The sequence below is a fragment of the Ctenocephalides felis genome, unplaced genomic scaffold (assembly GCF_003426905.1).
Source record: "Ctenocephalides felis isolate EL2017-DRISC unplaced genomic scaffold, ASM342690v1 CF-g0.4_SCAFFOLD_01170, whole genome shotgun sequence".
Classification (NCBI taxonomy): domain Eukaryota; kingdom Metazoa; phylum Arthropoda; class Insecta; order Siphonaptera; family Pulicidae; genus Ctenocephalides; species Ctenocephalides felis.
In genome coordinates this window covers 36,246,322-36,263,533 of record NW_020537324.1, presented here as the reverse complement: position 1 = coordinate 36,263,533, position 17,212 = coordinate 36,246,322, and the positions used below count along the sequence as shown (strand labels likewise).

General features: G+C 30.2%; 1 protein-coding gene across 1 annotated transcript in view; it reads left to right on the top strand.

The window, feature by feature from the left end:
* The window catches only part of LOC113367168 (sodium/potassium/calcium exchanger 2-like), a 52,681-nt gene that overhangs the window by 33,064 nt on the left and 2,405 nt on the right, over positions 1 to 17,212 (top strand). The window contains exons 5-6 of the mRNA XM_026608798.1: positions 6,384 to 6,618; positions 11,575 to 11,766. Coding sequence (XP_026464583.1) covers positions 6,384 to 6,618; positions 11,575 to 11,766 — 427 coding nt within the window. The remainder of the gene's footprint in view (positions 1 to 6,383; positions 6,619 to 11,574; positions 11,767 to 17,212) is intronic.

The following is a 17,212-nucleotide window of genomic DNA, read 5'->3' as shown; positions in this document are numbered from 1 at the left end:
CGTAGAGTAAGCTATAGTAATCGCAAAAGAATCGAAAATGAAAATTCCTATATATCTTTACGTTTCAGAGATTTCTGAACAAGTTGGCAATTCACTAAAATATGTATGTGTGTTGGGATACAAATTTTGATATTGATAAAGAGACGCGGTAAATTGTTTTTAAAAAGTGTAGTTTTAAATTTTTGCGAAGGCAGGTCTGGCAGTGTCAGAGATCGAGTGGAAAAAGTGCAAAAAGTGCAATTTGGTGTGAAATGATCATTAGACATATGCACATCAAGTTATCAGATATTTTATAGCAGTATGAATTTTGTTTACATTTCTAAAGCCGGCCACAGACGTAACTGTATAACTGCGCAACCTGCGACTTGCACATGTATTCTGTAGCGTCTGTGGCGTGTTTTTTGCGCAACTGGACAGACTGGTGCAAGCGAGTAGGCATGAGCACTTTTCGATTATTTTAATTGCGCAATCGTTCAAGTCGGCAAGTTCATTCGTTGGCCGCATGTGGCAGCACATGTCTCGTTTCTATTTTACTTTGTAGCGAATTCATAATACAAGATTATGAATATATCGACAATTAAAAGTTATTAAATTAGCCCTATGAACACTTTGAATTCTCTTCTGATGCTGTAAATATATAAATTAATAAAAAAAATATATTTTTAGGTTATGTTTTGACATTTATTATTTGACATTTGTGATATGCTTGCGCAAGTACTTGAACATAAACTTGAACCGTCTGTGGGCGCTGTGAAAATACGCCTGGTTGCGCTTACATTCAGTTGCACAAGTATACAGTTACGTATGTGGCCGGCTTAAGGGTTTCATATCACCCATCAGTTTGAAATTTGACTAGTTTTATTAACGATTCCACGACTGCATAATATAAAGAAAGTCATAATAACTATCCTGTCAGATGTTGAGCGTCATTGTCACAAACGTGTTTTGCACCTTGAAAAGTTTTTTTTGAGTTTTTAGGGACCTATTTATTTATATTTGTAATTATTTCAATTAAAATCATTTAAATTATGTCAGCACAAATAATTTCAATCATTTTTTTTTTTGCAATACTCAGGTGTTTGGTGAAATTTTAATTATCGATTTATTTTTGTTCTATTTTGAACATACTTATACGATGGGCATTACGAGACCAAGAATAAAACTAGTTGTGTATGGCCTCGTGCCTTAAGGCAAATTGCTGGAACTTTTCGTACCGTAACGGCATGTTCGAGGAATATTAAATGTTTTCATTACTATAAACATTTACAATAAATGTTAGGTTACTATAAACACTGTAATGGGAAGTCCCCAATTGGCGGACACCTAAGGTTATTTATAAATAAATCAAAATATATTTTATGAATTGTTTATTAAATTATGACTTATGTTAGATAACAAAGTTGGAAATCAAAACAAATTAAGAAAAACGCAACTTTTGCTAAAAAATAATTTATACCATCAATCAAACTTTGATGACAAAAAATATGATTTTAAAAGTAGCACCTAGTACCGGACATTTCAAAATAACCTGCATTGAACACATATGCAGCCATCGGCACACTCAGGAATGTCTGCACATATATGTTTGACGAATATTCTTAAATATTGCTGAAAAAGTCACTATTTATCCACCCTTTTGGCTGGGACACACCGATGCTCTCAGCTAGTGCATACGAGATATGGGGCTATGGGACTAGGAAATACGACATATAGGGCTATGTTGTGACCGTTAGTATTCATAGAGAACAAAATTAAATAATTAAAATAAATTACGTGTCCGGGACTAAGGGACAACTTAGTGTCCAGTGCCAAGAGACAGACATTTTCGGTGGTACCTACTGAATTTGTTTAAAATATCTAATAATATTCTACCATTTTACAGATAGCAATCAAGTATTACTTTCATCTTCCATTGATATTTAGATCACGCCGTGATTTAGCGCCTAAAACAGCAAACGGTTGCTCCCGCCGCGGCCGTGTGCGTCACAGGTGAGGCTTGGCGCGTGATCCTGCACCTGTGTACATTCCTCACCTCTTTACTTGTATTTTGAAATAAAATGATTTATATTTGCTTAAATAATACGTGTTAAATAAAGAGTCCGGCACTAGGTGCCGTCCGGCGTTACGGGACTTCCCCCTAACATTGTTTAATATTTATAAGAATTATAAAAATTGAATTACAAAGTTAAAATTAATAATTGAAAGTAAATAAGTCAGCTTTAGAACTTTAGCCAAAATCCAAATTAAAATCTGAATTATTTTTGATATGGGGCCGTTCAAGTATTACGTAAGCACTATAGGGGGGAGGGGAGTTAATGATTTGCTTATTTTAGGTAAGATCTTTGCTTATTTTTGATGACAAGGGGGATGGGGGGGGGTAAATAATTGTAATAAATCTGCTTACGTAATACTTGAACGATTCCTATACAAAAAATTTTTTTTTCAAAAAAAAAAATTGTTTTTAAATATTTTTTTCCAAAAGCAATTATTTTGTCAAAACAAGCAGAAAGTTTTTTGAATCATTCAAATCGGGTGCTTAGTTCTTTCAAAATATACCAAAAATTTTCAATTTCGATTTTTGGACGATTACAATAACTTACCCTACGGGAAGTTAATTAAGACCTGTTAAAATATGTTATTATAGTTGCTACTAAATTAAAAAAATACTTTTCCACTTGTAGTCAAAGATTCAGAGATGAGTAAAAACAATTGAAACTGGTTACAATATCATTAAATAGATAAATAACAATAAAAAAAACAAAACACCATGTCATCATGTCCGTACTTCCCCTATATAATTTTTATCGAATGATGTATGTGTGTGGAATGTGTTATCAAAATCATTATTTAAGTACAAAATTGCGCCAATAATGTATGCATCATTCCAGTATCCATGGTAAGCGTATTGCGCTTATTTCACAATCAATTAAAATCTTTATCGAAATAAAAACATGTATAAATTTTTTTATTTATTTGAAAATGTTTCAAATTGAATATTTTTCAATTCAATGTTAAATGTAAATGTACATATTATTATTGATACTTAAATTTGTTCATTCACTTACCATAGATTACCTAAGTCTGAATATTATCGCAATTTTGATGCTAATTTCATCATCGTCCTTGTATCCAATCATTATAATTCGCTATCTCTGTTGTTGTTTTTGTATTCACACATATTTATTTAAAAATTTATTTAGTACTAACCCATCTTATATAATTAGGATTATATTGATTGTTAATTTATTTAAAACTATGTTACACATTGTATGTGAAACGCCTGATCGCACAGCAAATTCATAGCTTTTTTACAGTTTAAAGTTTAAACTATCAATTCATATTAACAAGATCGGATCATTCATAATAACTCTAGTAATTCATACTAACAAGTAGGGTAGGGCGGGGCCATGGCGGGGCTAGTTGAGCAAATTTTTACTTAAACGGATGTAGCTCCTCAATGAAAAGTCTCAATAAGTTGGTATACGGCTTAATGAATTTGTTGTTTATTGCTTAACAAAAGTGTTAATACTATTTTTTGGTAATAAGTAAAATTTAAAAGCTACAGCTGTTTAAATGCAAAAAGTCAAGTATGCTCAATGCCCATAGGTGGGGCAAGTTGAGCACTAAGAAAGTATAATGAAATCATAGGTTCCATGTCGATTAGTGATGAAATAAAATAAGTTTTAATAACCAGTTCTATATTTATAGTCTTTATTGACAGAGAAAACAAAACTTATAGTAATTTGCTTTGAATAATTAACGAAAAGTAGAATCAACAAAACAATATCGTATCTTAGGAATTATTTTACCATTATATTTAGCATTTTTGTTTAAAATCATTATTTCTCTATATTATTACTCATAGACTTAGCTTAAATCTTTAAAATAATAATTAATTTCTGAAAGTTAATGGTAATTGTCTTACCGACAGAACAAGTTAAGCAACTATGCTCAACTAACCCCAACACGTAATTTCAAAATAAAAGTGAGTTTATAAAAAAACCGTGAGAATGATTCCCAGAACCTCTGCATATTAAAAGTACTATAATTATATGGTAGAATAACGTTTACCTGATTAAAAATAAATAACATTTGACTAAACTAGAAGGAAACTCGTGATGAATTACTTTTTTACTTTTTGGGGTCAAAATAAGCAAAACGGCCGTGAGCCTCACTCATTTGTCCAGCGGCCACTAGCGATCGCGGGATGTTTATTTCTCCCAAATCTCTATCTTTCCGCCATATAATGCCTAAACGGACGGTGAATAGTTTTCGAGATATTTCGATTGCTCAACTTGCCCCTATGCTCAACTAGCCCCGCTCTACCCTAAGATAGGATCATAACATAACATTTCTTTTTTATGGGAGATTTGGACACTTAAATCTATACATTTTTATCGCCAACTAGCCGGCCCGACAGACTTCGTCCTGTCAAAAAAAATTGTAATGTGGCGGTGTTTTGTGCCTACTTTTTTTCTATTCTTTGCAAAAAATTATCCTGAACAGAACCGTCACCCTGGTAATAATTCGGTGTGAATTAAAAATAATTAAATAAAACACTATAAACATTTAAAAGTAAGTAATTTTAATAATGTAAATCATAATTAAAAAATCAGGTCAATTTTCATTGTAGTGCTTTGTGATAAACGATGTTTTTTGTTTGATTATCTGGCGCATAGACAAACAAATCTGATGGTTTTCCAATACGGGAACAAACAACATACAATTTTCCATGTGAAAAACATGGGTTTTCTAAATTAATACCACAAACACTTCATGATACCATAAACGCACAGGAAACGCATTGGGATGCATGATGCGAGAACATCTTCTGCTTTATACTATCCTTTGAATACAGTTGGTCGATTTTTCACAACATTATAATTGCCGATCCAACCTTTAATTGGAGATTGTGAGGTGACAATCCTAGCAAATCCAGCAAGTTTAAAAACTCCGGTGGATCGTCTTGGTTAGTTGCCGAATCAACTGATTCGCTTGTAATTTGTTCTTGAATTTTGAAATTTAATTAATTTACATCAATGTTTTTGGCTGCCAATATAGCTTGATTAATAGAAAGATATTTCTATGTTTATATAAATATTTTCAAAATTAGATTATCAAAAACTACACGAAATGTCATGGCATAGATCATTGATTTTTTTACAAATTGCGTTGCCTACTCGATTAAAGAAGAAAAGGGCTGTTTTTAGGCTTTTCCCGGCAATTATTCATTTTTTTCTCGCCGTAACAACCATCCTTGGACTTCAACGAACATTTTAAAAAAAGAATAGGCCAAATTGGTCTAGGCGTTGTTGAGATATGCGCTTACCAACACATTTTGCGATCCATTTTTATATATAAGATATAAAATTAAATTTTACTTTTTCTATTAATAATGGTCGATTCATTTGAATTTAGCTAAGATTTTTTTCTACTACCGATGTAATGGTATCACATTTATGTATGTGTATGTATGTGTGGATACAATTTTTCGTCCACGTTTTCGGGCGCACGGATCAACCGAGGGGAGATGTGCTGATTAGTTTTTGGCAAAGGCAGGTCTGGCCGTTTCGGAGATTTGGAGCAAAAAGTGCAGAAAATAGAAGTTGAGTTTATGAGAAAACGGAGCATCCGATTTGAATGATTCAAAAAACAATCAATTCGTAATGACAGGGAGAAGTCGTAATTCGTTTTTGGCAAATGCAGGTCCAGCCATTTCGGAACTAAATGTGCAAAAAATTGCACTTTTCAAGAGAACTAAGCATCCGATTTGAATGTTTCAAAAAAGTACTGCTACTGTTGACGAAACGATTGCTTTTGGGAAAAAAAATTTAAATTTCAAAAAAGAATTTTTTTTGAATATCGAAAATAATGCGAATTTTAATTTTTTTTCTGACTAAAATTCTAAAGCTCACTAATACATTTCAAATAAATAATTTTAACTTTGCAATTCAGTTTATATAATTCTTATAAACATTAGACTTATAAATGTTAAGTATTATTTCTTTCAATTCAAATTCGATTGATTAGGTTTTATTAACTTTTTTATAAACACATATTTTAAATTACAGTATTTAATAATCTATTTAAAAACATTTGATATTCCTCGAATATTTCATTACGGTACGGGAAGTTCCAGCAATTTGCCTTAAGGCACGATGCCATTTACCACTAGTTTATGTAGGCAATCTTACACTGTTTCAAGAAGTTTCATATATTGTTGAAATTACAACAATTACTTAGTATTTATCAACTATTTGGACTGTGTTTAGTGACGCTTGCAAAATTAAATTTAATTATTTTAACAAAAGACTATTAGTTGTTTTAGTAGCATGCAACGTCTTAATTGTTTTCAAAAATGAACTGCAAATTAAAAATTTCAGCCAATTCTCATGGAGCGATGGCCTTTGGCACGTGATTGCGTGATCTACTCGGTGACGATCGCGATGCTGGTTGCGATTTCTTGGGACGGAGTGGTCTTTTGGTACGAGGCATTAGCACTACTGGTTATGTACATCTTCTACTTCGTTCTGATGTTCCAGAACGACAGAATTCAAAGATCAATCAGGAGACTAGCCACTAAACTCTGCAGACATAGTGCAGTTGATATTGGAGACGGTAAGAAAATTTCTACGAGCAAAAGATTTTATTTTAATAATATTCAAATGTGTACTTAATGTGGACTTCTTGTGTACCTATTTAATTACTTTATAATATATGTAATTATATTAGGATGACAAAACAATAGGGAGGAGGACTTAAAGGTCCGTGGGTAAAAAGATCCACCACCGATATCTCAGAAATAAGTAGTGTTCAGAATTTTGTAACAACAATATTTGAGGAAAAAAGATGTATAAACACTCACCTTGAATCTTACGACGTCGCTATCAAGAGATAAACGGCAAAGTTTGAAAATCCGTAACATGAGCATTTTCTTTCATTGTTAGTTTATTGGTTAGGAGCACTGTTGTTTAGTATACAAGACCTTACGTTAGATTCAACGGTTTTTTTGTAAATAACCTTCAAAAATCTTGCATGCAGATGAGGTAAACAGGACCAGCTGCACCTTTACCATGGCAAAAGTGTAAACAATAAAAAATAGTTAATAAAAGAGTGAATTAAATTAAAAAAGCAATTTAACAACAAATAATTTAAATAAATAGTTATTCGAACTCTACTGATGAATATTTTTGACGAAATACTAGATTGAAGTTATATAGGGGGAAGTTCCCGATGCCGGACACCTAAGGTTATTTATAAATAAATCAAACAATATTTTACGAAATGTTTATTAAATTATGACTCAAGTTAGATAACAAAGTTATAAATCAAACTAAATTAACAAAAACGCAATCTTTGCTAAACAATAATTAATACTCTCAATCAAACTTTGGTAAAAAATATAATTTTACAAAGTGGCACCTAGTACCGGACATTGCAAAATAACCAGCATTGAACACATATGTAGTCATCTCCACACTATGGAATGTCTGCATATTTGTGTTTGACGAATATTCTCAGATATTGCAAAAAAAAATCACTAATTATCCACCCTTTTGGCTGGGCCACACTGATGCTCTCAGCTGGAGCATTCATCATAAGATTTCGATTCTTTGACTAGAAAATACGAAATATTACATACACTCGAAATTAAATAAATTACGTCAATTCTCACAAGAAATATAATTATGTTTACTTACTATGGCGGTAAGGGACGACTTAGTGTCCGGTGCTGAGGGACAGACAATTTTGTTCATTTGGTGGTACCTACTAAAATTGTTTAAAATATTTAATAATATTCTATCATTTTACGGATAACAATCAAGTACTACTTTTATTTTTAACTAACATATAAATGCATAAATACACTAAAATTACTTTTATTGATATTTAGATTAAGCCTTGATTTTGTGCCTAAAACAACAAAAGGTTGCTCCCGCCGTGGCCGTGTGCGTCACTGGTGAGTCTTGGCGCGTGATCCTGCACCTATGTGCCTCTCACGCCCCTTTTACTTGTATTTTGAAATAAAAAGATTTATACTCGCTTAAATAATACGTGTTAAGTAGTGTGTCCGGCTTTAGGTACCGTCCGGCGTTACGAGATTTCTCCCTACAGTGTTAGATATTATTTCGTAAAATCCTTTTGAATTTAAAAATAAGACATTGGATTTGCTCGCCCTATGGCTAAGGATTATCGTAATCAACTTTCAAGGTTTCTATGGGTTTTATATTAATTTAAGAGTGAGCCCTAAAAAACGAAACAACCTATTGCTGCGAAGCATGATAATTGTTATAATTCTATTTTCATGAAATGGAAATAATGATATATTACTTATCCGTGTTAATTTTGTTATGAAATTTTCTTTAAAAATTTCTCCTAAATTCTGTTTTTGAAACGTTTTAATTATGACGTTTATCTTAGTGTTGTTAACTTACATAGTATTACAATGCGATTTCTACGTTCAGTTTATATGTGAAAATGTACATAAAACTAAATAATTTGAATAAGACAAATTTACTTTACAATACAAATATTTTAATATAAAGTATTACTTATGCTTTATGGATATCAACCAGTAGGAAAGACTGGGTACGGTTGTTTTTTAATGACCATCAATAATTTTATTCATTTACCAATAAGCTAAAAAAAAATAACTTAAATAAGTAAGTTCAACATTTGTCTACGTAGAAATACTGAAATGCTGTCTTTAAATACGATATGTCATAAAATCAAATTGTACGAGAAAAGGACGAGTGTCACAACCGTCCACACCCCAAGACATCCACAAAATCACTAAATGTTTTGCGTTTAAAGATAATTGTAAAGAATTGTAATTTAGTAAACTAGAATAAAAACAGTAATTTAGCGAACAAAGATGATTTCCTTATATAAATCCGTTTTTTATATTAGGGGAGACTGGGTACGGAGTATTTTCTAAAAGCAAATTAAACCAGTTTCTATAGGACTTTAATGGTTTAGTATGTTCATTAAGACCAAGTACTCTACCGTTACACCAAGTAAATCGTCTAATTTTAATTTTAACAAACGTCAAAAAAACTACTCATTTTCTCAAATTTTGATGAATTTTTAAAATTAAACTACTTGTCGTAAGTTCGTAATATAAGTTCTATAAGACCATGATATATATCCTTAAAAAAAGTTCCATGAAAATGGGCTTAAATTTTATTAATATTAATTTAAAAATTACATTTATAAACATTGATAAACGATCATGTTGTGTTGTGTAATATATTTCTGACAATAAAGTCATTTCTGACTATAAAAGTTATTTTGGTGTCCATAGCTATCAAATTTTTCCGGGGGTGTGGATGCTTTTGTCACTTGTCCTTTTCTTGAATGATTTGATTTTTTGACCAATCCATCGTATTTAAGGAAACGTAGACAAATGTTCAAATTACTAACTGATTTACTTTTCTCCCAGAAAACTGGTTATAAAATTATTGTTGATCAGAAAAGGGGCACAACCGTGCCCAGTCTCCCCTTTTTTAAATTTTCATTAATGTGAGAAGAGGTTCGTTGTTCGCATGAGCAAACAAGTATCAAAGCCATAGCCTTACGATGGAAAACAGAGCAGTTCCTTTATCTGTTCCATCTATTTATTATGTTAGGTGAAATACTCTTTATTTATTTATGCTATGTAATTTATAAAGGAGAGTATTTTAATATAATAGCCATAGATTTACTTCAAGGTGAACAGTGTCTACCGAAAATAAATCCGATATCTTAATGTTATCCAAACAGAAACCGGCGCGGTAACTCTGGCACTGATGTACTAATTGCAAACAACACGCATCCTGGACGAGATAATAAGACCTGGCGATTTTATGTGATATCTGTTTGCTACATAAATATTGACTTTGGAACACCGTTCAATCTCAACTTTTTTATAATCGAATCTAAGATAACAAACAAATATTTGCAAAAAGCATACATGTTTATATACACAAGTATATATGTATGTATATATAAATTTTAAACCAATTTGTGAGAACATCTAGCTCATACGATATATAATTTATATATATAAATATAATACTAGAAGTGAAAACACCTTGACTAATAAAAGTGAACAAAACAAAATATATCATAAGATTATATATAAAAACAAATAACGATAATGATAAGACTAAAATAATGATTCTGATCAATTAGTATTATCAATAAAAACATTTTAAATTTATCTTATAAGTCAAACCTGTAAAATCTCTTTTCATTAACGGTCGGTGTAGAATGACCATTAATTTTTCTTTTGTAGAATTGTGAGATTTGTAGCATCAATTTTGTATATAATTCAGTAGTAATCATAACTACGTTTTCTATAAGCTGTTTGTTGACATTTCCTGAAATATTAATTTTCCCGAATCATTTTCGATTTTTGTGAAGATTATCTTGGTATAACTAATAGTAAAGAGCATAATACGCAGCAATGTCCCCGAAAGGGCATTTTAACTTAAGATCATATGTGACATTTATATCATACAGCAAAAATCCGATGTCTGCTAATCGTTATTGTCACTACATCACGGCTGAGTAACCACTCATCTCATTTGTCCTCATATAAGTGACATAACACACTATTTGTGGTACTTATTTTTTCGTATCAACAGCTTTTGAAATAGTTTTTTTTTACTTCATAGGCAAAATAGAAAATGAAGCTTCGTCTTTAGGTTGTCAAAACGTCTGTCAATTTCAAGCTTAATTATCTTTTTATCTGACTATTGTAGTAAACTTCCCTGTAACTACGTAAAATACAAAGCACTTATGAATCTTTAATAAACTTAACTTAATGCAGAAGGACAAGATCATTGTTAGAATATTGTTCAAGAAAATTTATATTACAGAAGACTTCCCACAGATATTTTATATCTATTTTTTTAATACAACCAATTCGTAAGATTTGCTCGAAATGAGACGCCATTAAAATATTTAGCGAAATTCAGCATTTTATAAATTTTAGCAAGCTTGAAATACTAGACTTGTAATAACAGCTTTTTAAAATCATTATATCTTGTGATTATATTTTTACGCATATAGATGCTGTAACTATTCCCCCATCTAATCGAGTGAAAATAACTCCCCTCCAACTAATTTTTATTATAGCATAATTAAGGTCCGCGGGTAAAAAAGTTCACTACCAATATCTCAAAAACAAAAAACGTTAAAAATTTGTTGGCAACATTATTTGAAAGTAGAGGACAAAATATGTATAATCAGCCATCGCTTTAAATCAAGTAACGTCACTTTCAGGAGATTAACGGCCATATTTGAAAATTCATAACAAAAGTATTTTTATTCTTTCTTAGTTTTCCATTGTCTTATTTTTCAATAGCAACATACTAAAAATAAAGATGATGGCCGGTTTTTTATCTTTTTTCCTCTACTGTTTTTATTTCAAGAACTTATCGATTCAAATTTTTCTTGAAATAATCGACCCTTTATTTAAATATTTATAATAAAGCTGAGATTTTCAAACGCTATATTTTATTTTACTCAATTTTATTTAATGTTTTATCAAAATATCTTAAGTTAAATAGAAATTATTTTATTTGTCAGATTGGGATAAAAATAACAATGGTGATAAAACTCCAACAAATGGATTGAGCAATGAATGTTTTGTTCAGACTGAAAAAACAAACTCCAATACCCACAATGTACTATCAGTTTATGTCATCCCTGTTGTATGCATTGAAGATTCCGGAAAATCCAATTCGATGGCAAAAAATCAGATAGAACTACCGCATACAGGTATTGTAGATAATTTTGTAGAAAACTTAATATTATATTTTATAAGCTATTTTCTACGTTGTGAATATTATACCAAAAATCAGTTATATGCATTACCTCTATTAACAAACACACTTATCTGATTGACACCTGCGACATCAAGCAATTTTATCATATCCTTAGTTCAATAAAATCATTTATAATTTATCTTATCTTTTGTGAGAAAATTATTATGCTTTAGTTCTATTTTTACTGAATAGTAGAAAATTGTCTAAAACTCTCTGATCGTCCAGTTGGAATTGATTATGAAACAATTTCTCTAATGATAAATACCACCCACCAAATTGTACGTGATTGAGAGTTTTGCTAGTTATACCAGAAGATTTATGAGAGTGGTACAATGAAGCAATGTGCAATGTGCAATCAATAACTGAAAATATTTTCACAGATGGAATCAAAATACGCAAAACTTTATGGAAGATCCCGACTGGCAATAATCTGAAGAAAATATGGTGGTTTTACACTTGGCCTATTAAAATGTTTTTGACTATCACCGTGCCAAGCCCCAAGACGTGGAGAAAGCTTTATCCAATAACGTTTATCATGTGCATCGTTTGGATAGGTGTAAATGCATATCTTGTTTTTTGGATGGTCGCTGTGATTGGTAAGAATAAATTTGATAAAAAGATTAGAATGTTGATAAATTCTTGAATTCGTATAATATATGAATTTAGAAATCAATATTGATGATGGCGGTTTTTTACTGCAATTTTAATTGATCTTTATCATAAGATGAAAGCGAAGTATGAAACCGACTGTTGCCTTTTATAATTCATTATGCACTTTTGTTAATTTCCCAGTTTATTTTGTTCAACAATAGTGTACTTAGACCTATTTCAGCGAATAGAATTTGAGAAAGGCCCCTTTTTTCTTATCATTCAAAAAAACATCAGCCAATCAATACGATAGTATTTTAACTCTTTTTTAACAAGTCTTGCAAAATTTCACATACTTCTCTGGCTCAGCAAATGTTTTTTCTTGTAACAAAATTTATGAAATAATGATACATGATCACTTATTTTGCTCAATAGCGCAACAAAAACTTCAGCAATTCTTCATTCTGTTAATACAAGTAACATGTGTCAAATCAAACGCTTCCTTCTCTCAAAAACTGCTTTACCATTATTGGCCCATACCTTCGAAACGGCTGGACTTGCCTTTGCAACAAACAGATCAGAAGTAGGAATCGCATTCTTTTTAAATCATTCGGATTGATCAGTGTTCTCAAAATTGTAGACAAAAAATTGTATATACACATACATACACACACATACATCCAATTTTTCAAGGTATGCCAAAATATTCAGAAATCTTTGATAGGTAAAGATGCATAAAAATTTTCATTTTCAATTTTTTGCGACTACTTCAACTTACTCTACGGAAAGTTGATAAATATAATAATAAAACATTATAGTTGAAATCAACATTTACATATTAAACTAGGCTAAGATTTTGTTATAGAATCCACAATTATCAGGCTTTGACAGTAATAACATTTGATCTCATTATTGTACGAATAAATTTAGCCCAACACGTTTTACTATATATTCTAAACAAGAAGTTCTTAAAAATTTGTTTGCTATCAATCATTATTTTTAATTTTTTACCTAAGTTTTCAGTTTTAAAGATGTTTAATCCACAATTATGTGAAAATTTGAAAAATAAGAATGGATAGAAAATGAAACATCTGTTGACCTTATCAATACGATTTGAGATTCAGTAACTTTGAAATATGTAACAATAAAATTTTCAAAATTATTTTTTTCTACTAGAAACTGATCAATGCGATAATTTGTGCAATTAATTTTAATTTTATATATTTTATTCTGCTGCATAAAAATGTTCTTCATTTAAGAGTGGATTATTTTTGTGAACTACTAGTCAGCATAATTCTCAATGAATACCTTTAAATTTCAAAATAGATTCTGCACTTTTCTGCTGACATAAGGCTGAAACGGAGTCCTTAACCAGTTTTGCCTAATATTTTGATTTTGAAAGTCGGTGTCTTTCTTTGAAAAAAAACATCGACAGTGCCAAAATTGATTCTCATGCATTTATACATACATACATTTTTCAAGTTGATGTCAAACCATAGAGAATACCTTAAGATGTCAAGACAACAAAATTAGTAAATCGCATTCTGTGACAAAAGAATAAATTTCTCCTTCGTAAGGATAATAATATCACTATTAATTCCATAAATCAATATTTTAATTCTTATTGTGAAGTATCTGCATAAAACTGAGAAAATAAAATCCACATCAGAATACATTGATAAATTAAATTAATATTTTGAAATCGGCCCAGCTGTTTTTGAGCAAACGTCAATGAAAGCTCAAATTTTGACAAACCCACAAAACGATACTAATTTTTGCAACTTTGACGGATTTTTAAAATTAGTGTGATCTATAAGACTATGGTACCTACCATCGAAAAAATCATAAGACTCGTCGAAAAAAAAATTTTTAACACTTTATTACAAGAAAACGGCCCGGCCGATCTTTACCAAAAACTAATCAGCACGATTCCCAACCAATATCTTTTGAACGGTTTTTAAATTTTCAAAATCGATTTAGAATTGCGAACTAAAACGTGGACAAAAAATTTTTTGGAAACGGCTTGGCTATTCGTCGCACAAAACTGAGTCCTCATGGAGATACATCGAATGGCTTTTAAATTTCTGAAATCGTTCAAGCCGTTTTGGATAAAACGTCGATTTGCGGCAAAAAATCTGTTCACAAACACAATCACACGCACGCTCATACTTTTTCCAAATTTGGTCTCATTCGATTCAGAATGGCTTGAAACGTCGAGAAAACATAAAATTAGCGAATCGGATTTTTTGATGGAAGCATAAACTTCTTCTTTGGGAAGTTAATAATAAATCGATGTACATTAAATTAAATAAATAACAATACATTTGCATTCGGAACTTTTATTTAAAAATATTTTTGACTTCAATAACTTCAATATTATGTTTTTTGGTTCTTTGAGTTCAAAAACATATATTGTATACTATTGAATATTAAATTGATTGGAACAAAAGTTGTCTACCCTTGGGTATTATACTTTTTTATTACATGCTAGATAGTTTATATCATTATATTTATTTATAATGCAGATAAAACAGTATTTTAAATTTGTAGTTATATAATGTATTTAATTAACAGTATGTATGTATTTTTATGAAGGTTATTTAAAAGTAATAAGGTTAATTATTAATTAAAACGTCTGCCATCTAATTAAAATCTCGTTTATTATCTACCAATATGAATTTAATTTGTAAATCAATTATCTAACCATTTGTTACGATATACATGAACATAAAATTTTGTTTTGTCATACGATTACGTACGAAAATCAAGCATATTGAAATATTTTCAATTTGTACTTTTACAGTTTGCGAGCTTGAGATGGTTCGAAGGAGATTAGATAGAAAATTTGGTAAATCAGTGTTTATCTTTATTAAATCTGATCTTTCAGAAGTTTTTAATTAAATTTTGAACATGGACATGATTATCTCTGGTTCATTGACGTTTTTGTTGGATTTTGCGATATTAATATTGCGTTACTTCATTTATCTGCAAGTTTTATAATTGACATATACCGCGCAGATATTTGATTTTTAAGATTGATAAAATATAAGTGATCGATTAGTGTGAAATTGACTACCACAATTGTTAACTCCCCAAAAGTGAAAATTATATTTTCACTGAAAAAATCAAATTGCTAATTTTTTTACATAGAACTTAATTGTGATTTGTTCTTACTTACCACTTTGCAATTTCAGCCGCATTACTATTTTTTTGTATCGGTGAAAAGTTAAACTTTCCAAAGGGTATTAAAATATACTTGTGCTCTAAAAAAATTCATATGAATAGATTGATTCATATCCCGGTTATGACTTCAAAGATATGGTCACCTTACTACATATGTAGTAAGGTGACCATATCTTTGAAGTCATAACCGGGATATGAATCAATCTATTCATATGAATTTTTTTATATAAATCAATTTTTTTAAATCAAAATTGCAGACTTTTGTAATACGTTTTTATCTATGTTATTATAATATATCTTATATATTACGATCTATATGTTCTATTCAATTTTCTTCATAATTAATAGGAAAAATTTAGCATTTGTTCGTTTGTTTCATAATGTTTATTAATTTAACTCTTAATTAAACTCGGAACAAAAAATCTAAACCCGGGACAAATATTGCTTTTAGAAAAACCCGGGACACAAGGTGGAAATCCAGGACTGTCCTGGCCAAACCGGAACGTATGGTCACCTTATATGTAGATACATTTCAACTATACTGTGGAAATATGATTATTTGTAATCAATATTTCCATCTTTACCAAAAATTGTATTATAAAATAATTGTTTACAAAAATAAAATCTAAGACATGTCATATATCATTCGTTTTGTTCGGATCTCTTGTCTACTACGATTTCACTATTACTACTATTTAATAATTAGTACTATTAATTTTCTAAATATAGTTTTCTTTCTGATTTAATTTTTTGACAGAACAGAGCACAAAGGTAAAATTTGACTTTATGTAATTATACTGTAAAAACCAAGCCAACTACACAACAATAAATGAACCGCATCAAACAATCAACTATTCAATTATATTCAGCAAAATTTTCGGATAATTATAATTATTGTGGAAACAATATTCATTCCTTTATTCAGAGAAAAATAGGTTTTAATATTTTATTTTTAATTTTATAGAAATCGTTTAATATTAGCTACTTTATTTAATAAATACCATTTTGAATTTTGAAATTAAATTTTAATAATTAACTTTCCGAAGGAGAAGTTTGTTTCCATAAAAAAATCCGATTCACTAACTTTGTTTTCTTGACGTTTTAAACTTAAAATTCTGAATCGAATGAGACCAAATTTGGAAAAAGTATGTGTGTGTGTACGTGTGTGTGTATGTATGTGAAAAAATTTTTAGCCGTAAATCAACTTTTATTTAAAAAACGGCTGGACCGATTTCAAAAATTTAAAAGCTATTCGATGTATCTCGATAAGGTCTATTGTTTATCAGTTTTGTGCGACGATTGGTTAAGCCGTTTCTTTACAAATAGCAGAAAAGTGAAAAATATTTTATCATCGTTTTAGCCCGCAATTCTAAACCGATTTTGAAAATTCAAAAACTGTTTGAGAGAAATTGGTTTGCAATCGTACTGATTAGTTTTTGGTAAATATCGGCCGGGCCGTTTTCTTATAATAAAGTGTTAAAAAAAATTCGACGATTTTTATGATTTTTTTTGACGTAGATACCATAGTCTTATAGATCATACTAAAATATTACGGCCCTACAACAACTCGTTTAGTTTAAAAATTCGTCAAAGTTTGCAAAAATTAGTACTTATCGTTTTTTTTGGCA